Genomic DNA, 23,520 nt, shown 5'->3' on the forward strand with positions numbered 1-23,520 from the left:
GGAGCGGCCAAAGTAGCCGTCCCTCCGGACTTGACTGTCCAGGCAATAGTGCCTAGCAAACGTGTGCAACGAGGCCCACGTAGCTGCCTGGCAAATGTCCTGCAAGGGCACACCTCGGCCCAAGGCAGTTGTTGTGGCCGTGGCTCGAGTGGAATGAGCCCTCAGCCCAACAGGGGGTTCCTTCTTAGCCAAGGAGTAACACGCCTGGATGCACAGGATAATCCATCGAGAGATTGTCCTCTTGTGCACCGCTTTCCCTTTCTTAGCGCCCGCGTACCCAACAGTAGTTGATCATCCACCCGGAACTGGCGTGTGCGATCCAGATAGAACGAGAGCGCACGTTTTGGGTCCAGACGGTGGAGCCTCTCCTCCTCTCTCGAGGGGTGCGGAGGCGGAAAGAAGGTGGGCAATGTGATGGACTGCCCAATGTGGAAGGCCGTGACCACCTTAGGCAAGAAGGAGGGCCTAGTCCTCAAAACAACCTTGTCCGGATGGACTGAAAGGAAAGGAGGCTTACAAAAGAGAGCCTGGAGCTCACTCACTCTCCTGGCAGAGGTGATGGCTACCAGGAAGGCAGTCTTCAAAGAAAGAAGGCGAAGTGGACAGTTATGAAGTGGCTCAAAGGGAGCGCACATCAGAAAAGTTAGAACCAGGTTCAAGTCCCACTGAGGCATCACGAAGGGAACAGGAGGAAAGGAATGAGTGATGCCCTTCAGGAATCTGTTGACCATAGGGGACTTGAACAAAGAAGGTTGGTCAGGCAGCCTCAGAAAGGCTGAAAGAGCCGAAAGATAGCCCTTGATAGTGCCCAGAGCAGAGCCCTGCTGGGCAAGAGAAGGAAGGAAGAGGAGAACCTCAGAGAGAGGGGCATTGAGGGGATCCACAGCCTTTGCTGTGCACCATGCCACAAATCTGTTCCACCTGCAGGCGTATACCGTCTTTGTGGAGGGACGCCTGGCTGCCAGAATGATGTCGCAAACTTCAGGAGGCAAGTCAAATGGCCTCAACTGTCGCCGCTCAATCTCCATGCATGGAGGTGGAGACTGGACAGGTTCGGGTGGAGGACCGTCCCCTGCTGCTGCGACAGAAGGTCCTCCTGAAGAGGCAGACGAACCGTGGGATCGACTGACATACTGAGTAGCTCGGGATACCAGTACCTTCGTGCCCAGTCCGGAGCCACAAGGATGACTTGTGCCCGGTCGCGCTTGATCTTCTTCAGCACTCTGGGCAGAAGAGGTATAGGCGTAAAGGCGTACAACAGACCGCAGCACCACGTCTCCGAGCGAGTGCCGCCTTGGAAATTCCAACGCGCAGAACTGATGACATTGCGCGTTCTCTTCGGTGGCGAATAGATCTAACCAAGGCTTTCCCCATCGCAGAAAGAGGCCTTGCGCCACGTCCGAGTGCAGACGCCATTCGTGATCCATTGAGCACCGACGGCTGAGTTAGTCCGCCCTGGCGTTCAGAGAACCTGCCAGGTGTTGAACCACCAGAGTCACGCCCTGATGTTCCAGCCATTGCCAGAGACGCAGAGCCTCCTGGCATAGGGTCCACGACCCCATCCCGCCCTGTTTGTTGCAGTACCACATGGCGGTGGTGTTGTCCGTGAACACCTGCACTGCCTTCCCTCGGACAGACGGGAGGAATGCTTCCAGTGCCAGACGAATCGCCCGCAGCTCCAAAAGGTTGATATGGAACCGGGACTCCGCCGGAGACCAGAGTCCTCTGATCTCCGCCTCTCCTAAGTGGCCTCCCCAGCCCTGGAGGGACGCGTCTGTGAGAAGGTGGCCTGATATGCAGTGCTCACTATTCTAGTGAACACTATGTATCAGTCCAGCAACCCTTATTGATGATTGGTTGTAAGTTAACCTTATAGACCAGCTATCCTAGTAGCGTGGATACGAGCAGTCTAAGGCTAAAGACTCGAGAGGGCGTGTTAAGCCAGCTGTTTACCACACATATACCCCTTGAATACCCAGTGAAAGGACACCACACAAGTGTTATGAAAATAAACAGTTATTTATTAAGAATCACAACAGCCCTGTACTCTTTATGAGGACAGGGTACTAAGCACAAACCAAAACTCTTACAAAAATACTTAAGTTAGCACAGTATATACAAATGCCCGAGGGGCACGGAAAACCATATACTCAGAAAGTGGAATGCGAAATTACTAGCAGGTAAGTACAGTACTAATAGCCTTTGGAATCGCTAGGACTTGACTATAGAATCGTTAGATTACTTCTAGGAGACCCAGGGGACTCGGGTGCAGAGTGTGCACTCTCACGCGTGATGCGGGACAAAGTCTATGGTAGCTAGTAATTGCAAAGTTAGTGTTCTCGGGCGAACCCGACCTGGTAGGAGGAAAACGAAAGTGGATTCTGACCCTTGGATAGTGAGGCTATGCTGGGGCACCGAAATGCCGAAGTTACCTAGCCCAGGGGCTGCAGCTGCATAGGACTCAAAAGACGTTGGGAATCCTCGTAGACGGACCAGGAGCCTGGAAGAAAGAAGTTGCTGGCAGGCGACCAGTGAAGAAAGTTCGATGGATCCAAGCCTGGATCGAAGGAAGATGACACCTGAAAGCAGAGGGGACCAAGTTCGAGACTACTAGCCAGTAGTCAGTGGGCACCAGGAGGGCACCGGATGGTAGCCACCTCGACAAGGTGAGTGGGTGACGCTGTGACCGCAGATCTCACGGACCAGGAGGCGTTGTCGGCGACCAGGATGGAGGAGCGATCTGTCCCACGATGGATGAAGCTGTCGGCGTCGCTGGACCCAGGATTGGGCAACAAGCCTTGGCAAATTCAAGCCCACGCGGTGGACCTAAAATGGCGTCTAGAGTGGACCAGGAGGGTCCGGGGTGCCTCTCTTAAAGAAGGAAGCAAGGGCCAGTCTGGAGCAACCAGACCAGCAGCAGTGATGTCGTCGGGCGTCGTGAAGAAGGCCACAAGCCAGCCGGCTAGTAGCCACACAGCGCGGTGAGCACGCAAAAGCAGAAGGGCCCCACGCAGATCGTGGAGATGCTGGAGGGCTGATCTTCGGTGCTGGAGCTGCTCAGGGTTGGGGCTTCTCGGCCCTCAAAGCACTCACCAGTGGAAAACTCGGTGGGCTTGTTACAAAGAAGTTGTGTAGTCTTGGCGATCGTCGGTCCCTCGAGGTCTCGTCGCACTCACGGTTCTCAGCTTTGCTGTAGAGGTGAGTAGAGGTCAGAGGTGCCAGGGAAGCCGGGTCTCGTCGAGCTGGGTCGTCGGATTCGTGAAGAAGGACTTGCAGCAGACCGCAGTGTTCTTAGGATGGTGCCCGCTTGATGCAGGGTGACTACTCCTTAGCCACAAGGGAGAATCTTGAAGAAGGAAATCTTGATGTCCTTTCGCAGAAAGTCGTGTCTTGATTCCAAGGATGATCTAATTTGAACAGGGGGCCCGCTCCCATCTTTATACTAAAAAAGGGGGCTGACCCGGTGGCTAGGTCCTGCCTATGGGTGGGACTAGGAGGGGGGTGGTTACACCCCTCTGCCATGCCGGACTTTCCCCAGGCCAGGGGCTGGTGTGCCCCTGGAACTGGTTCTGACCGGCCTATGCGTTGTGAGCACCGGGGTGCCACTCAGCAGTCACCTTCCTGTAAAGCCCTGCCTACCCAGGATACACAAAACCATGTCTGGGACGGTGCTAGCACCGCCCCGGACAGGGAACCCTTTGTCCAGGCCTCCCTCGCTGGAAGGACTCCCAGCAGCAGGAGGTCAGACTCGTGTCTGTGGTGGCAGCATCCATTTTGTGAAGCTGAGGCTTCAGTTAACTTTAACCGGGGTTCACAGTTACATACATGTCGTGTCCCCCTAGAAGGGTGGAATGCTAACCCCGTCGCCAGAATTGGCGAGGGGTTAGTATTCCAATTCGTATGACACCTTACTCGACATGTTTTGATAAAGCAATACCAAAGTTAGCATTTAACCGCGAGGATTATAATGCACTTAAGAGTATATGGTATGCGATATCATGGAACAGCTATTAGGACTTGGTTCCGCAAGCCGCAGACAGGCTCAGCTCATGCCAGAGCACCATCTCACACGATTCCGAGCACTCTGCCTTCAGGATTGTCAAGGCCTGCCATAGGAGTGACTGATAGGAATCTGTGTGTCCATTTTAGGGTTAGGTATAGGTATACTACACCTACAGCAAACACGACTTTGCCCCAGCTGTCATGCAGCCAGTTGTGTCAAATTTAAGAGGCCAGCCAGGGGTGGCATAATACATGCTGCAGCCCCTGGCAGCCCTGGGTACACCTATGCCCTGAGTTACAGGGTCTGATAAGGTGGCCCAGTACCAATTGGTAAATGCACCTAGGGTACATGTTGTAATTTAGAAAGAGAACAGCCAGGCTGTGGGTCTGATTGGCAGGCCCACAGCCAGAGAAAGTCGTAAACCAGTGAAACAAAAGCAAAAAATCTGGGTGATCATAGGATTGCAGACCCTACTCTCCTACAGCGTCCGTCACAACTACGTGCTCCGGTTGGGGAAGGGAGAGGGATCTGCCGTTGACCCAATCGCGGTCCGTGAGCCACCACTGCAGCTGTCTCGCAGTGCCCTCCGAGAACAGGTTGCCCCGGTGCTGGGCCCACTGAAACTTCAGGTCCCACTGCAGAGCCCGCATCCGCCACCGTGCGTGATGCACCAGAAGGATGCAGGAGGCCATCAGCCCCAGAAGCCGCAGCGTCAACCTGACCGAAACCCGGGATAACCGCCCGAAGATCGGAATCAGGGCCTGTATATCCCGAACCCGCTGTTCGGGCGGATAAACCCGAAACTGCGCCGAGTCGAGAACTGCTCCGATGAAAAGGAGCTTCTGAGAGGGGCACAGGTGTGACTTCGGCACATTGATGGAAAATCCTAGCCGGTGCAGGAGATCCGCCGTAGTCTGGAGGTGGTTGACGACTGCCTGGGGCGAGCCCGCCTTCAACAACCAGTCGTCTAGGCAGGGGAAGACTGAAACCCCTAACCTGCGCAGGTGAGCTGCGACCACCGCCATCACCTTCGTGAACACCCGTGGGGCGCTGGTAAGGCCGAAGTGGAGCACGGTAAACTGAAAGTGCTCGAGGCCTACCGTGAACCGCAGGTAACGCCGGTGGGCCGGCAGGACGGGGATGTGGAAATATGAGTCCTGCAAGTCCAACGCTACCATCCAGTCTCCTGGGTCTAGGGCAGCCAAGACCTGAGCTAGCGTCAGCATTTTGAACTTCTCCTTCCGGAGGAAGCCGTTGACGTTCCTCAGATCCAAGATAGGGCGTAGGCCCCCTTTGCCCTTCTTGGGTACCAGGAAGTAGTGGGAGTAGCAACCACGTCCTACTTCTGGCCCAGGAACGCGCTCGATGGCCCCCTTGGCCAAGAGGGCCGACACTTCCTCCTGCAGGAGCCACAAGAGATCCCCGATACGCGGTGGTGTTGCGGTGGCATGGCTTGAGGGGTCGTCTCGAAGGGGAGGGAGTAGCCCCTTCGGACGATCTGCAGCACCTACCTGTCCGAAGTGACTGTGCGCCAGTGAGAGTGGTGATGGCGAACCCTGCCTCCCACTGGCGTCACATGGGCCGAAAAGCACGGACTAGGAGGTTTTAGAGGCGGATGCTGAGGGGATAGGTGTGGACTGGCTCCGCCTGTTTCCCCGACCACCTCCACGGCGGTTTCCACAGCCGCGCTGGACGACAGTTTGCGGCAATTGGCTGGCGGCACGTGTGGGGGCGCCCCTTCCTTGGCCACAAAAGGGACGAAAGGCACCCATTTGCTGGCGCGGGGCCGAGAGGCCCAAGGACTTGGACGTAGCCCTGGAGTCCTTAAAGTGCTCAAGCGCGTGGTCTGCCTTGTCGCCAAAGAGGCGACGGCCATCGAACGGCATGTCCATGAGTGTGTTTTGGACGTCTGCCGAGAAGTTGGCGGATCTCAGCCAGGCGTGGGGTCGTATCGCCACCGTCGTAGCCATCGCTCTGCCCAGCGAGTCAGTAGTATCCAGTCTGCACGGGATATTGTACTTCGCTGCATCCCGGCCTTCCAGTAGGGCTTGGCCGAGTTTGGCCCGTACCTCCAACGGACACTCTGGCAGCACTTCCGCCACCGTTTCCCACAGAGAGTGGGTGTAACGGCCCAAGAGGCATGCGGTGTTGGAAGACCGCAGTCCCAAGCTGAGAGACGAGAACACCTTTTTGTTAAAGGCCTCGTACCTCTTGGATTCCCGATCAGGGGGAGCCGTCGGGAAGGCGGTCTGGGAGTTAGAGGCCTGATAACCAGACTCTCGGGGTGGGGTGGGTGGACAGGAAACATGGGTCGCCCGGGGCCGGGCGGTGGCGTCTGGCGACGTTCCTATCTACAGGCGAACCTGTAGCGGGCCTAGACCAAGTGCCCAAAAGAACGTCCGTCAAGGCCTCATTAAACGGCAGCAGAGGCTCCATGGAGCATGACTGCGGCTTAAGGACCTCAGTGAGGAGGTTAGTCCTCACGGCCGCGACGGGGAGCTCAAAGCCCAAGGCCTTAGCAGCCCTCATCAACACCACACCATATGTAGCGCCCTCCTCCGAAGCCACCGTCGGAGGAGAGAGGAAACCACTGTCTGAAGAGGTGTCCAGGCCACTGGCCTCCCCAAGGTCTCCTGTCCAGTCCATGTTACACTGACATTCCCTTGTCAGAGGGTCCTCAGACCCCTCCCAACTCTCCTCGTCCCCCATCTCCTGAGATTCAGGGTCATAAGCGAATGAGGTGGGTTCATAGAATTGAAATTCTCCGAACGGCGTCGGGATCGGCGCCGACAGGCGCCGTTCCGACGCCGGAACCCAGTGAGAGGAAGCATCGGGGCTGGCGCCCCCCGAGGACGACGCCGGAGGGGACACCACATGGACCGACGCCGGGGGGGTCATAAGGTCCACCGGTGACGATCCAGCGCCCGACAAGGGCCCAGGGGCGCCCTGCGGCGTCGGGCCCGAAGGCACCAACGACGCCGGGGCCGCTGAACCCTGCGGCGCCGAGCCCGAGGGCACCGGCGGCGTCGGGATAGTGGGGCCCTGCGGCGCCGGGCCCGAAGGCGCCGGCGGCGTCGAGGCCGGAGCACCCGACGGCGTCGGGGTCGTAGCCCCTGACCCACTAGGGCCCCCAGACGGGTTCACTGGGCCCGAAGGCGCCGCGGAACCCGTCGGAGAAGAAATGGACCTCATGGCCATGAGGAAGCGCTCGATCTCCTCCGGCGTCGCGTTCAGCCCAAGGACCGGGGGGTATGGGGCCGAACGCGGCGCCCGCGACTCGCGAGGAGACGCGTGGGCGGTGTCACCCGAACCCCCGGCCGCATCGTGCGAGCGTCAGGGGGAGTCAGAAGAGCGATGAGGTCTCTTCGACTTCTTATGCTTCTTACCTGACAACTTGGACCCGGAGGAGTGGCGCCGACTCCCGGAGCTGTGACGGCTCCGTCCCCGCGACCTGTCCCTCGACCTCCCGTGGGACTGGGACCGGGACCTCACACGGCGCGGGGCCGACTGGCGGATCTCGAGTCGCCTGCGGGACCGCTCCCGCCTGGCCTTCCTCGAGAGGGCCCGACAGTCGGAGCAGGCCTCGTCGTCATGGTCGACGCCCAAACACATCAGGCACAAGCGGTGGGGATCCGTAACCGACATGGCACGGTCGCACTCGTCGCAATGCTTGAAGCCGGGCATCCCTAACGGCACCGTCGGAGTCGTAAAGACTTCGATATGGATCAAAAAAGATCAAAAAGTTAGTCAAAAAGTGACTAGGGAACTGCTCTTTCCAGATCTGCGCTGGCTGGCTGTCTGGCGCGGAAAAAAGAAGAACTGACGTCAGCACGCGGAGGCGGCGTCTAAGTACTCCGACGACGTCATCACGGCGCCCACGACGGACGCGGAACCGCAGACAACGCCTACCGACGCGCAAGGGTACTGCTACGCAAAACTTTCCGGATCCAGTCTGACGCCTGGGGATATTCTAAGGTAAGGAATCTATCACTAACGTGTCTCTTTCAGATCTACAGGACTAGCCCAAGGGCTCTGAGGGTTCAATGACTCCCAATTCCAACATATTCTGTACTTCTTTCTTGATACAGTCCCTGACGTGGTCAGGTTGCCTGTAGATTTTACTCTTTATAGGCAGACTGTCACCAGTGTCCACCTCATGGGTGCACCAGTTTGTCTGCCTGGGTGTCAGAGAGAACATTTGTCTGAAGGATTGAAGAACCTGTTTACAATCCTCTTGTTGATGCTCAGAGAGGCTGTCAGAAAAGACTACACCATCTACTGACCCATCATCGGGGTTCTGAGTGAGCAGGTCTGGGAGAGGGTCACTCTCTTCCTCCTGTCCCTCATCTGTAGCCATGAGCAAGCCCATGTCTTCCCTGTTGACAAATGCCTTGAGCCTTGTAGGAGAGTAGGGTCTGCAATCCTATGATCACCCAGATTTTTTTCTTTTGTTTCACTGGTTTACGACTTTCTCTGGCTGTGGGCCTGCCAATCAGACCCACAGCCTGGCTGTTCTCTCTCTAAATTACGACATGTACCCTAGGTGCATTTACCAATTGGAACTGGGCCACCTTATCAGACCCTGTAACTCAGGGCATAGGTGTACCCAGGGCCTACCAGGGGCTGAAGCATGTATTATGCCACCCCTGGCTGGCCTCCTAAATCTGACACAACTGGCTGCATGACAGCTGGGGCAAAGTCGTGTAATCACCCTTTGCTTTAGATATAGTAGCCCTATATCTAACCGTACAATGGACACCCGAGTTCCTATCAGTCACTCCTATGGCAGGCCTTGACAATCCTGAAGGCAGAGTGCATGGGCTCGTGTGAACTGGGTTCTGGCCCGAGCCGAGCCCGGTTGCAGCTTGCGGAATCCAGACCCAATGGCTGGAACTGTTGAAGCCGTGCTGGGGGTGTGAACTGCGTACACATGTTTTTTCTATACCTTGATGCCAATGTTGGGGGGGGGGAAAGTATTGTTTATTCTGCTGAAAAAATAAAGTTTTTTATTTTTTTCACCCTTAAAAAAAAATTTAGAGAGAGAACAGCCAGGCTGTGGGTCTGATTGGCAGGCCCACAGCCAGAGAAAGTCGTAAACCAGTGAAACAAAAGCAAAAAATCTGGGTGATCATAGGATTGCAGACCCTACTCTCCTACACAGGGTATACTCAGACATGAGTCCCTTTCTCACTGCACCATCAGGATTCAAGCAAGCCGGGCCGAAGACGGCTGAAATGCCAGAAACCGGTCCCCGGTAGCTTGTCTCCTTTCTGGTGAAGAATTGGCTTGGTAGTTTAGTCTGCCCTGTTCCCATGATGCACTGGGCCAGGGACAGACTGATTTGCATATAGCCGGGTTCTGAGCTGGGATGGTGCAGTGAGATAAATAACGGTGATGGATCAAGCCCTGATCTTTGGACTGGGTAAGAGTGGTCTGCTTAATTCAGACACTCTGTTCATCACCACCCCCTTTTCTGAATCGTTTTTGGCCACTATAGGTGTGGCAGGGTATACTCAGACATGAGTCCCTTTCTCACTGCACCATCAGGATTCAAGCAAGCCGGGCCGAAGACGGCTGAAATGCCAGAAACCGGTCCCCGGTAGCTTGTCTCCTTTCTGGTGAAGAATTGGCTTGGTAGTTTAGTCTGCCCTGTTCCCATGATGCACTGGGCCAGGGACAGACTGATTTGCATATAGCCGGGTTCTGAGCTGGGATGGTGCAGTGAGATAATAACGGTGATGGATCAAGCCCTGATCTTTGGACTGGGTAAGAGTGGTCTGCTTAATTCAGACACTCTGTTCATCACCACCCCCTTTTCTGAATCGCGGCGCGTGGCTGGCAGCACGTGTGGGGACGCCCCTTCCTTGGCCTCGAAAGGAGCGAAACGAACCCGTTTGCTGGCGCTGGGTCGAGAGACCCAAGGACTTGGCCGTGACCCTGGAGTCCTTGAAGAGCTCCAGCGCGTGGTCCGCCTTGTCACCAAACAGGCGACAGCCATCAAACGGCATGTCCATCAAGGCATTTTGGACATCTGCCGAAAAGTTGGCGGAACTCAGCCAGGCGTGGCGATGAATCGCCACCGTCGTGGACATCGCTCTGCCCAGCGAGTCGGTCGTATCAAGACCACACCGTATGGAATATTTTGTTGCGTCTCGGCCCTCAGCCACAGCCTTGCCGAGCTTCGCCCGCACCTCCATAGGGCATTCTGGCAGCAGTTCCGCAACCGTATCCCACACAGAGTGGGTGTAGCGGCCCAAGAGGCAAGCGGTGTTGCAAGACCGCAGTCCCAAACTCAGGGACGATAAGACCTTCTTGCCATACTGGTCATACCTCTTAGATTCCCGGTCGGGCGGGGCCGACGGGAATGCGGTCTGGGAAGTCGAGGCCTGGATCCCCAGACTCTCAGGGGTGGGATGGGTGGACAGGAACTTGGGGTCGTCCGGACACGGACGGTGGCGTCTGGCCACATTCCTATCAACAGGCGAACCTGAAGAGGGCCTGGACCACGTGCCCAAAAGAACGTCCGACAAGGCTTCGTTAAACGGCAGCAGTGGGTCCTGTGGGCATGACTGCGGTTTGAAGACCTCAGTGAGTATGTTAGGCCTCACGGCCGCGACGGGGAGCTCAAGGTGTAAGGCCTTGGCAGCCCTCATCAACACCACCCACTGAATAGGCAGCCCCCTCCTCCGATGCCACGGTAGGAGGTGAGACAAAGCCAGGGTTAGGAGAGTCGTCCAGACCACTGGCATCACCCAAATCACCTGTCCAGTCCACGTCGTACTGACACTCACGTGACAGAGGCTCCTCAGACCCCTCCCAACCCTCACCGTACTCTACATCATCTCCATATTCGGAGTCAACAATGTAGACAGGCTCCTCGGGGTTCACAGGCCCCATCGGCGTCGAGCGACGCCGGTCCAACTCCGGATTCGGGGAGGGTATGGGGACGCCGCCGCCCGGAGCCGGCACAGGAGAACCGGCGCCGTGCGGGGACGGCGTCGGGGGTAACCCCGATGGAATCGGCGCCGGAGAGGCCGGTAGACCAGCCGGCGTCGACCCCGAAGGCCCCTGCGGCGCCGGGGTCGGAGCCGTCGGCGGCACCGGGGCAGGAGCACCCGATGGCATCGAGGCAGGGACACCCGAACCGCTAGGGCCCCCGGACGGTAGCACTGGGCCCGAAGGCGCCGTATGCCCCGTTGGAGGAGTGAGCGCCCTCATGGCCATGAGGAACGCCTCAATCTCCTCAGGCGTCGCGCCTAGCCTAGGGACCGGAGGGTATGGAGCCGGCCGCGTCGGCGACTCTTGCGGAGCCGCGGTCACCCGAACCCCCGGCTGCGTCGCGCGAGCCTCGGGGGGAGTCGGAGGTACGATGACAACGCCCCGACTTCTTGTGTTTCCTACCTGAGGAACCAGACGAATGGTGACGACTTCCGGAGCGCTCGGCACGGCTCTGCGACCGCTTCCTCGAACGCTCCCTGGACCGCCGGCCGGACCGGGACCGCTTGTGAGAAGGTGGCCTGATATGCAGTGCTCACTATTCTAGTGAACACTATGTATCAGTCCAGCAACCCTTATTGATGATTGGTTGTAAGTCAACCTTATAGACCAGCTATCCTAGTAGCGTGGATACGAGCAGTCTAAGGCTAAAGACTCGAGAGGGCGTGTTAAGCCAGCTGTTTACCACACATATACCCCTTGAATACGAAGTGAAAGGACACCACACAAGTGTTATGAAAATAAACAGTTATTTATTTAAAGATCACAACAGCCCTGTACTCTTTATGAGGACAGGGTACTAAGCACAAACCAAAACTCTTACAAAAATACTTAAGTTAGCACAGTATATACAAATGCCCGAGGGGCACGGAAAACCATATACTCTGAAAGTGGAATGCGAAATTCCTAGCAGGTAAGTACAGTACTAATAGCTTTTGGAATCGCTAGGACTTGACTAGGGAATCGTTTGATTACTTCTAGGAGGCCTAGGGGACTCGGGTGCAGTGTGTGCACTCTCACGCGAGATGCGGACAAAAGTCTATGGTAGCTAGGAATTAGAAAGTTAGTGTTCTCGGGCGAACCCGACCTGGTAGGGAGAAAACGAAAGTAGATTCTGACCCTTGGATAGTGAGGCTATGCTGGGGCACCGAAATGCCGAAGTTACCTAGCCCAGGGGCTGCAGCTGCATAGGTCTGAAAAGACGTCGGGAATCCTCGTAGATGGACCAAGAGCCGGAAGAAAAGATGCTGGCCGGTGACCAGTGAAGAAAGTTCAGTTGGATCCAAGCCTGGATCTCGAAGATAGATGACACCTGAAAGCAGAGGGGACCAAGTTCGAGACTACTAGCCAGTAGTCAGTGGGCACCAGGAGGGCACCGGATGGTAGCCACCTCGACAAGGTGAGTGGGTGACGCTTGACTCGAAGATCTCACGGACCAGGAGGCGTTGTCGGCGACCAGGATGGAGGATCGAGCTGTCCCACGAAGGTGGAAGCTGTCGGCGTCGCTGGACCCAGGATTGGGCAACAAAGCCTTGGCAAATTCAAGCCCACGCGGTGGACCTAAAATGGCGTCTGGAGTGGACCAGGAGGGTCCGGGGTGCCTCTCTTGAAAAAGGAAGCAAGGGCCAGCCTGGAGCAACCAGACCAGCAGTCGTGAAGTCGTTGGGCGTCGTTCAGAAGGCCACAAGCCAGCCGGCTAGTAGCCAAACAACGCGGTGCACAGCAAACAGCAGAAGGGCCCCACGCCGATCGTGGAGAGGCAGGGGGGCTGATCTTGGGTGCTGGAGCTGCGCAGGGTCGGGGCTTCTCGGACCCCAAAGCACTCACCAGTGGAGGACACGGTGGGCTTGCAGTAAAGATGTCGTGCAGTCTTGGCGATCGTCGGTCCCTTGAGGTCTCGTCGCACTCACGGTTCTCAGCTTGGCTGTAGAGGTGAGTAGAGGTCAGAGGTGCCAGGGAAGCCGGGTCTCGTCGAGCTGGGTCGTCGGATTCGTGATGAAGGACTTGCAGCAGACCGCAGTGTTCTTTAGGATGGTGCCCGCTTGATGCAGGGTGACTACTCCTTAGCCACAAGGGAGAATCTTGAAGAAGAAATCGTGAAGTCCTTTCGAAGAAAGTGGTATCTTGATTCCAAAGATGATCTAATTTTAACAGGGGGCCCGCTCCCATCTTTATACTAAAAAAGGGGGCTGACCCGGTGACTAGGTCCTGCCTATGGGTGGGACCAGGAGGGGGGTGGTTACACCCCTCTCCCCTGCCGGACTTCCCCAGGCCAGGGGCTGGTGTGCCCCTGGAACTGGTTCTGACTGGCCTATGCGTAGTGAGCACCGGGGTGCCACTCAGCAGTCACCTTCCTGAAAAGCCCTGCCTACCCAGGATACACAAAACCATGTCTGGGACGGTGCTAGCACCGCCCCTGACAGGAAACCCTTTGTCCAGGCTCCCCTCACTGGAAGGACTCCCAGCTGCAGGGGGTCAGACTCGTGTCTGTGGTGGCAGCATCCATTTTGTGGAGCTGAGGCTTCAGTTAACTTTAACCGGGGTTCACAGTTACATACATGTCGTGTCCCTCTAGAAGGGTGGAATGCTAACCCCGTCGCCAGAATTGGCGAGGGGTTAGTATTCCAATTCGTATGACACCTTACTCGACATGTTTTGATAAAGCAATACCAAAGATAGCATTTAACCGCGAGGATTATAATGCACTTAAGAGTATATGGTATGCGATATCATGGAACAGCTATTAGGACTTGGTTCCGCAAGCTGCAGACAGGCTCAGCTCATGCCAGAGCACCACCTCACACGATTCCAAGCACTCTGCCTTCAGGATTGTCAAGGCCTGCCATAGGAGTGACTGATAGGAATCTGTGTGTCCATTTTAGGGTTAGGTATAGGTATACTACACCTACAGCAAAGGGTGATTACACGACTTTGCCCCAGCTGTCATGCAGCCAGTTGTGTCAGATTTAGGAGGCCAGCCAGGGGTGGCATAATACATGCTGCAGCCCCTGGCAGCCCTGGGTACACCTATGCCCTGAGTTACAGGGTCTGATAAGGTGGCCCAGTACCAATTGGTAGATGCACCTAGGGTACATGGAATCCATTTTAAAGAGAGAGCAGTAGGCCTGGGGTCCTGATTGGCAGGGTCCCAGGTCGACTATGTCCAAAACCAGCTAAAACACAGGGCAAAAAGTTGGGGGCAACCATAGTCAGGATGTACCTTCCTACACCGCTCTCGACGCGGGGCGACACCCGGAGCTCGAGTAGCTTGCGGGACCGCTCCCGTCTAGCCTTATTTGTCAAGGCCCGGCAATCGACGCAGGCGTCCACGTCGTGGTCGGGGACCAGGCACCGGAGGCAGAGTCGGTGATGGTCCGTGACCGACATCGTGCGGTCACAACCGGCACAATTCTTGAAACCGGGCATCCTACCGGCACCAAAAAGTTATAAGAAGTTAACAAAACTTGGTCAAAAGACCGGAGTACTGCTCTTCGGATCTGCGCTTACTGGCGCGGAAAAAAGAAGAACTGACGTCAGCGCGCGGAGGCGGCGTCTATATACTCCAGCGAAGTCATCACGGCGCACAACGCCGACGACGGACACGGAGCCGCAGGGGACGCCTGCAGACGACGCCTACCGACGCACAGGGGTACTGCTACGCAAAAGTTTCCGGATCCAGACTGACGCCTGGGGATATTCTAAGGTAAGGAATCTAATACTAACGTGTTTCTTTCAGATTAGGCTTTTTGAGAGGTAACTCCCATCCTTCCTTCACAAGACACAGGGGTCCTCTTACAGGATGCCCAAAGAGAAGTTCAAAAGGGCTGTAACCAACCCCCTTCTGTGGGACCTCTCTGTAAGCAAACAGAAGGCAGGGTAAAAGGATGTCCCATCTTCGCCTAAGCTTTTCAGGTAACCCTTTTATCATCCCTTTGAGGGTCTTGTTGAATCTTTCAACAAGCCCATTGCATTGTGGATGATAGGGGGTGGTGAACTTGTAGTTGACACCACACTCCTTCCACATAGCAGTCAAGTATCCTGACATGAAGTTTGCACCTCTGTCAGAGACAACCTCCTTAGGAAACCCCACTCTGGAGAAAACTCCAAGTAGGGCCCTGGCCACAACAGGAGCTGTAGTGGTCCTAAGGGGAATAGCTTCTGGATACCTGGTGGCATGATCCACTACCACCAGTATAAATCTGTGCCCAGATGCTGTTGGGGTGTCCATTGGTCCAACAATGTCAATCCCCACTCTTTCAAAGGGTACCCCCACCACAGGTAGTGGTATAAGGGGGGCCTTTGTTGTGCCACCTGGTTTGCCACTGGCTTGACAGGTGACACATGAGCGACAAAACTCTTTAGTGTCTTCAGACATATGAGGCCAGTGAAAGTGTGGGACAAGTCTTTCCCAAGTCTTGTTCTGACCTAAGTGACCTGCAAGGGGAATTTCATGGGCCAAGGTGAGAAGGAAACCTCTCCGAGACAAGGGGATGACCAGCCTCCTGGTAGCACCAGGCTTGGGGTCTCTTGCCTCGGAGTAAAGGAGTCCATCATCCCAATACACTTTATGGGCACCTGTGGCATTCCCTGCAGCCTCAGCAGCAGCCTGCTGTCTGAGGGGTTCAAGAGATGAACAGTCTAATTGTGCTTGTCTCAAGTCTGCCCTGGAAGGTCCCCCTGTCCCAAGAAACTCAACCTGTTCAGGCTCAAGTTCTTTTAGGACAGTTCCTTCTGGGGTCTTTGGGTCAGTCTCCTGTGAGCTGATCCTCACCTTGCGGCAAGGGGGAAGGCACTGCCTTAACCCTACTGTTCTTACTCTTGGTTAGTGTCTGGTCCATTGTTCCAGGATCCAGCACCAGTTTAGCTGGGCATTTTTTGACCTGTGACCTAGTCACAGCAAGGACATGTGCTGACAAACCTAACATTTCCACATGAGTCCTATACTCCACATCTGACCATAGGGAGGATTCCAAATCATTGCCCAAAAGACAGTCCACTGGGAGGTCTGAACTAACAACAACCCCTTTTGAGGCCATTTACCCCTCTCCAGGAGAAATTAACAAGTGCCATACTATGGTTGGTAGTGACATTGCTAGCATTGGTCACTAGGTAGTCTGAACCTAGTATTACCTGTCCACTGTCCAGGGTCCACAAATGCTGGTGTCACCATAGTGACACTGGCACAGGTGTCCCTGTAGGCCTGAGCCATTTTTCCATTGATTAAAGGCGTCTGCCTGTACTTGCCCAGAGTACTGGGACTTATTGTAGGGGTCAAATCCATGCCATGTCCCCAGTACAAACAAGAACAGCCTGGGTAGGTACTCTGACTAGGTCAGAGTCTGCCTCAGATACCAATGTCAACCCCACTATAGCCTTAGGGGGAACACTACCACTACTAACTGAACTAGGGGTTGCAGGTGCCTTAGGGGCAGTAGTGGTAGGAGCTGGGCCTTTGTTGGGGCACTCACTAAACCAGTGAGTATTACTTTTACAGTATTGGCACCATGGTTTCTTCTGACCATTATTCTTCTTCTTTTGGGAATTCTGGGACCCACAGTCCTTGGATTGTTGGGGCCCTGTTGAAGACTTCTGGGCATTTTGCTTAATCTCATTACCCTTTTGGTCTGCTTTCTTCTGGCCACCGCCCTGGTTCTGGTTCTGCTGCTTGACCCTTGTCCTGACCCATCTGTCTGCCTTCTTTCCCAAATCTTGGGGAGAGGTCAGATCTGAGTCAATAAGGTGCTGATGCAACAACTGATTTTGACAATTACTTAAGATTTGTTCTCTCATAATTAGATTATACAATCCTGTGTAATCAGTAACTTTACTTCCCAGTAACCAGCCTTCAAAAGCCTTGGTGGCATAATCAACAAAGTCAGCCCAATCCTGAGACTGAATTTTCTGGGTGTCTCTGAACAGCAACCTGTACTGCTCAGTTGTTAAGCCAAACCCATCAATCAGTGTATTCTTCAGGACTTGGTAATTGTTAGCATCCTCAGCTCTAGTAGTGAGGAGCTTATCTCTACCTTTACCTTCAAAGGAGAGCCACAGTATAGCTGCCCACTGACTCTGGGGAATGCACTGGATAGTGCAGGCCCTCTCCAAAGCAGTCATCCATTTGTGGATGTCATCCCCTTGTTTAAAGGGGGCACTATTTCACTCAGGTGTCTAGTATCAAAACTCCTGTCTATCTCTAGGGATAATGCAGCCACCAGTGGGGTCTGCCCCACTCAATTTCTGCTCTCTGCCAAAGGCAAGTCTTTCTTTGGCAAGGGCAAGTTCTTCCCTCTCAATCCTCAGATTGACTTCCCTCATCTTAGCTTCATGCTCCCTTCTCTGAGGGGATGTCATCCCTCTCTGAGAAGATGCCTGAGAGACATGGGTATGAATAGATCTGTTAGAGCCTCTGGAGTGAGACCTAACTAGTCTATTCCCAATGTTAAGCCTGCCTGAGAGTGGGCCTGGGGGTCCCCCAGTTCCATTCTCATGTATGCCTAAGTTGGTCCTGGTGAGCCTACTGACTACTACTGGACCTTTGTCTGCCTCATCCCCTGACAACTCCTGTTCCTCTTCCTCCTCTTCACTGTCTGCTCCATGGAGGTTATGGTCAGGGTCACCAAGGGTTCCCTCTAAGGGGGGCATGCTCCCATCTGGATTAGAGGGGCCTGTGTTAGAAGCCCTTCTGGCATCATATGTCTCTAAGAGACCTATCAGAAAAGGAGTGGTAGGGTTAGAACCCTGTTTTAGTTTCCTGGAGGTACACAATTGTCTCATCTCCTGGAAGCTAAGGGCTGCATATCTGAAAGTTACCTGTGGAGGGTCAACAACCACAAGGGGAGTCTCGGAAGACTCTCCATGGGTAGACATGCTTCTAGGGAGGTGTAAGTGGTGCACTTACCTACACTATGGGTTTACCTACTGATCCCTTGCTAAGAGTTGTAGTCAGGGTGTGCTACTCCCTTTCTACTACAACAGCTGGTTCAGTAGAACTCAGAGTATTTCTAAGCTTGTTATATGTACCTAGGGTACCTTATGTGATCTTTCAAATGATATCTCAAGATTATATTTGGTAAAAACAACAGCAAGCTCAAATCCCAACCGCTGCACACCAATGTGAGAAGTTGGCCTGATATATGATGCTCACTAGTTCTAGTGATCACCTTGTATCAGTCCAAACAACCCTTATGGTGATTGGTTGTAAGTCAACCTTATAGACCAGCTATCCTAGTAGCGTGGACAAAAGCAGTCTTTAGGCTAAACTCTGAATGGCATGTGAAGCCAGCTGTTTTACCACATATAACTCCTTGAATACCAAGTGAAAGGACACCACACAGGTTGTTATGAAAATAAACAGATATTTATTAAGTAACATACACCTCTGAACTCTTTATGAGGTCAGAGGGCTAAGCACATGACAATACAAAAAGGAAGTACGAGTTCGCACAATATTTACAAGTGCGCCCTAGGGGCACGGCAAACCATATACTCAAAACAATGGAATGCGAGGAAGGAAAGTACTGTAAGGAGATCCAGAGGCTGGAGGATCGCTGGGACTATGCTACAAACTAGGTAAGTAAGGAGCAGGAGGCCCACGGGACTCACGTGCAGAGTGGAAACTCTCACGCGGGATGCGTACCAACGTCTATGGATCGTACAGTTTAGAAAATTACGGATTCCGGACAAACCAGGCTGGATGGAGGGAAAACAACTATGGACCTGGACACTAGGATAGTTTACACAGACTTCAGCACCTAGAAGCTTTAGTTACCTAACCCACAGGCTGCGGGTGCATAGGGCTGAAGTTGCGTCGAGTTTGCTGCGTTGATCCTGGTGATGCCTGAAACAAAGTTGCTGGCAGGCAGCCAGATGGAGGAGTCCGGTGGTTCCAAGGATGGAACTTAGAAGAAGGAGTCCTGAAAGGGAAGGGGACAGAGTCTCGGTCACTAGCCAGTGACGGTGCTGGAACCAGGAGGGAACCAGATGCTGTCGCCGCAGTCAGGTGAAGGAAGGGTCACTTCTCTCTATAGCTGCACGGACCAGGAGCTGCTCTTCACGACCAGGCGGGAGGCACGAGCTGTCCCACGTAGTCTGCTGCTGTTGGCGGTGTCGGATCGTCGATCTGGACAACAGGCCTTGGCTAATGCAAGCCACGCGGTGGAACAAAGATGGCGTCTGGTGCGGACCAGGAGGGTCCGGGGTGTTTCTCGTTCACAGGGAAGCAAGGGCCAGTCTGGGGGACCAGACCAGCAGTGTTAGATTCTTCAGGTCGTCGTCTCAGAGGTCACGAGCCAGCCGGCAAGTGACCAGACAACAGGACAAGCAGCAACCAGGCAGAAGGGCCCCACGCATATCTCGTGGATGCTGAGAGGCTGGTCTTTGGTGCAGGAGCTGCGTCGGTGTGGGGCTTCTCAGTCCCCAAGGCACTCACTCGAGGACCCCTCGGCGGTCGTGCTGGAAGCGCTGTGCAGATTTCGCAAGATGGCCGTCCCCGCGTTGCTCGTCGCACCCACGGATCCCAGCTGTGCAGTGGATGTGGGTAGAGGTCAGAGAGGTCTGGAGGTCCGGGTCTTGTCGAGCTGGGTCGTCGGATTCCGGGATGGAAGGACTCTGCAGCAAACAGCACAGGAGCTTAATGGTGCCTGCGAAGCAGGATGGTCACTCCCTGACCATAGGGGAGATTCTTCAGTTTTCTGGTAATCAGGAGGTCGAAGGTCAAGAGTTCTTCGTGGAAGTTGTCAAGATTAATCTGATCTGGAATGGGACCAGCTCCTACCTTTATTCAGCTAAAGGGGGCTGCACTACAACTAGGTCCCTCCTCTGGGTGGGACCAGGAAGGGGGGTGGTTACACCCCTTTCCTTTGTCCGGTCTTGCGCCAGCTCTGGGGATGGGGTGCCCCAGGAACTGGTTTAGACCGGCATATGTACAGGGACACCTTGTGTGCCCCAGGCATGTCTCATTCCTTTCAGCCCTGTCCTACCTAATACACAAAGTCCTGTCTGGGGTGGTGCTAGCACCTCCCAAGGCAGGAAACCCTTTGTCCAAGCCTCCCTCGCTGGAAGGACTCCCAGCAGCAGGAGGACAGACTTGTGTCTGTGGTGGCAGCATCCATTTTGTGATGCTAAGGCTCGAGTGAAAGGAGAGAAAAGCAGAAGGCGGAGGAGGGTGAGTGGCCGACAGGTCCAAGGACTTGGCCGTAGCCCATGAGTTCTTAAAGTCTTGTAGCGCTCCAACGCACTATCTGCCTTATGGCCAAAAAAAAGCGAATGCCAACAAAGGGCATGTCCATCAGACTATTCTGGACATCCCCTGAGAAGCCAGTTGGCCTCAGCCAGGCGTGGCGCTTAAGCGCCACAGTCATGGAAATCGCCCTACCCAGCGAGTCGGCGGTATCAAGTCCACAACGAATGGTAAACTTAGCTGTGTCTCTCCCAGCTGCTATTGCTTGGGAGAGTACTGTCCGTGCTTCTTATGGACAGTTGGGCAGCACCTGCGCAACAGTGTCCCGCACAGAGTGGGAATAATGGCCCAGGATGCATGCAGTGTTCACCGACCGCAGCCCTAAGCTGGAAGATGAAAACAGCTTGTTGCCAAGCTGCTCCAGCTTTTTAGACTCCCTATCTGGAGGTGCGGAAGGGAACGAGCACTGTGAGGCAGAGGCTTAGACAACCTAGTTCTCAGGAGAGCGGTGTTGGGAGAGTAAGAGGGGGGTCGCCCGGAGCAGGGGGATGGAGTTGGGCCATGTTCCTTTCCACAGGATCCCCTGTGTTGGGCCTGGACCAAGTGCCCAACAGAAAGTCCGAAAGTGCATCATTGAAAGGCAGCAAGGGCTTCGAAGAAGTTGCAGCCGGCTAAAGCACTTCTGTCAGGAGGTTAGTCCTGACGGCCACTGTAGGGAGTTTGAGGTGGAGAGCATCGGCCGCCCTAGGCAACACCACTGCTTAACTGGCTCCCTCCTCCATAGTAACGGTAGGAGGAGACACCATGCCAAGGTCAGATGAGGTGTCAAGACCACTGGCATCTCCCAAGTCCTCTGCCCAGTCCGGATCATAGTCACACTCATGTGTGAGAGGGTCCTCTAACCCCACAAAGTCCTCCCCTTTCTCTGAAGTCTGCGAAACAGGCTGAAAATAAGGAGGATGGACATAGGGGTAAAATGGCCCCATCCGGCGACATGTCCGGGTCGGGGCTGAAACTGGGGCCAAAGTCTGGGTTAGCACCGGACAACGTCGGAAGTGGTGCCGGAGGAGGGGTCGACACCGGTGGAGGTGTTATCAGGTCAACCGGTGTCGCCTGGGATCTGGGGGGGGGGGGGGGGGGGGGGGGGGGGGGGATTTGTTGGTCGGCGGGAAATATCAATGTGATCCCAGAGTTTGATAACCACCAAATCCACAACCATCTTCAGCCAAGTACCATGCCACAATGGCATCTCAGCAGGAATTTATCCCAATTGAAACAGAGCAAGGTTGATACCAGCACCTCAGTGACATCACAGTAGCCTAAGGCAGTCCATGTCGCTGAAGAGTGCACAACACATCTCTGCAGTGCAATTTTCAATTAGACAAACACGTTAAGTTTCTTTTAAAAATATTTTTCCTATCAGGTATGGAGGAATTCCTGGATGAGAAAGAAAAGTGACAATGCTGCGTTACTTGTAAGAAAGGGTTTAACACGTGAAAAATAATAAAAGATTGTGAGTGATGTGAAGCATAGTTTCAAAACATTAGTTTTTAAAATGAAAAGCAAATTGCTGCAGTGCGGAAAAAATAGTTGACTGCCAATACAGTGCTTTATGGGATTGTGACTGTTAACTCTACTAATGAGACTATTTAATCTCATTTTCTTCACCTAGTTTCTTTCAAAGAATAAAATTAAGGCAAGCAGTTCGGCCAAGTTATTTATAAAAGCTCGGCTTTAATTCTAATTGCAGTTATTTGATAAAAGAAAGAAAGTATTGACCTTAGCTAGACAATGTATAAAATGTCTTACTTCTTTTTGATAATACTGTTCCGAGATCATACATATTGTGACGCTATTTTATGATTATTCGAGAAGATCCCATGATACACAGTTCAAAATAACTAATGAACTAAGACAGACGGACAGAAAGAGGGAAAAAACAAGTCAAGAAAAAGTATAGGTGAAAAAGGCAAGGCTAAGCCACTACAGCTAAGATTAGTGGGTTAAGTGAGGGGGAAAAGAGAGGTATGTGGAAGGAGGCCAGAAAGAGGAACAAAGGGGAAGAAAGGAAAATCAAGGTCTAGTGCTGGCAGATCATAAAGCTTCACTTACTGTCTTACTGAGTAGGAGAGGAAGAAATCCTGCGAAAAAAGGAGCAAAAGCCTCTCCGCCGACTGCAGCCCCAACCAAGGGGATGCCCTCGCCTGCGTACTCCACCAGCATGGCATCAAATTCTGCCTACAAAAGACAAGAGAGTCTATCAGGGCTGCAATCTTAGGTGAAGAACTGGGGTACTGCTGAGATTTAACCATAAACCAAAATGGATGCATGTGTAGGAGTTAGGAGCTGAGGAATCCCTTTTGCTGCACAGCTGTGATCCTTAGTGGGAAGCAAATGCTATGGCATAGCTTTGATCCTTCACGAGGAGCCCAAAACTAAGGAAAAGAAATGGCATTCTGAGCAACTGCTGACCTTCACTTACGACTGTACTTAAGAAGGCCAAAAGGATGAGAGATATGTGACCTTACTCAGGGGAATTCACGATACCGAAGATCCCACTAAATATTAGAATGATAGATGCCTAAGCAAGGAGAGCCATCATTATATCAAAGGAGAACTTTTTAAAGCACAAGTACCTCCTTACCTTTCTGACACCAGCAATGAAGCCTCTGTCGTAGTCCTTGAGAGTGACTTCTTAGGTGTGGCAGGGTCATACCCAGAGAACACATCAGGAAAAAGCTTTAAAACCATTTATAGTGGTTGTTTGGATCACCCTCCCCTCACACCTACAAGACACTGCCATGTGTGCCTACACCCTTACCCAAACACTTTTTGCCACAGGATTTGTTAACATTAGCAAAACCACCTCTTTAGTAACTCCCACTATAGTGGTTGTGCCGGTCACCAATACAGAGGTGGGTACTCTCCTTTCTGTGGGATTTATTTTGAAGAAGGAAAGGTTACTTACCTGTAATCTTAGTGCACTCTCATAGGTATTCTCGACTAATCCAGAAACAGTACTGCGTCACATATGCATAGGATTCGAGGATAACTATATTTTCAAAATAATATTTAGGTACAAATAAGCGGCATAATTTTCATATTTTTTTGTGGTTGTAAAAATAAATTCCAATTAGCCAAATTAACATTATGGTGCATTTGGCTGAAAATACCACAGAATTAAACATGTTTTTAAACCCCCGGTAGAGGGAAAATGTAGCTTACTGTAGGCTAAGCACAAATATTTCAAATTTGACATTGCAGACTAAAGGAATTGTAATGCAGTCACCCTTCTTGTTGTGCATGGTGAGTGAGGCAGTTAGCTCTAAAGAAAAATTTAAAA

At 53.5% G+C, this 23,520-nt stretch overlaps 1 protein-coding gene across 1 annotated transcript in view; it reads right to left on the reverse strand.

The window, feature by feature from the left end:
* Positions 1-23,520, reverse strand: part of IPO4 (importin 4) — a 2,281,504-nt gene that overhangs the window by 443,385 nt on the left and 1,814,599 nt on the right. Inside the window, exon 25 of the mRNA XM_086923725.1 lies at positions 22,290-22,415. Coding sequence (XP_086779851.1) covers positions 22,290-22,415 — 126 coding nt within the window. The remainder of the gene's footprint in view (positions 1-22,289; positions 22,416-23,520) is intronic.

The sequence above is a fragment of the Lissotriton vulgaris genome, chromosome 5, assembly GCF_964263255.1.
Source record: "Lissotriton vulgaris chromosome 5, aLisVul1.2, whole genome shotgun sequence".
Lineage (NCBI taxonomy): Eukaryota > Metazoa > Chordata > Amphibia > Caudata > Salamandridae > Lissotriton > Lissotriton vulgaris.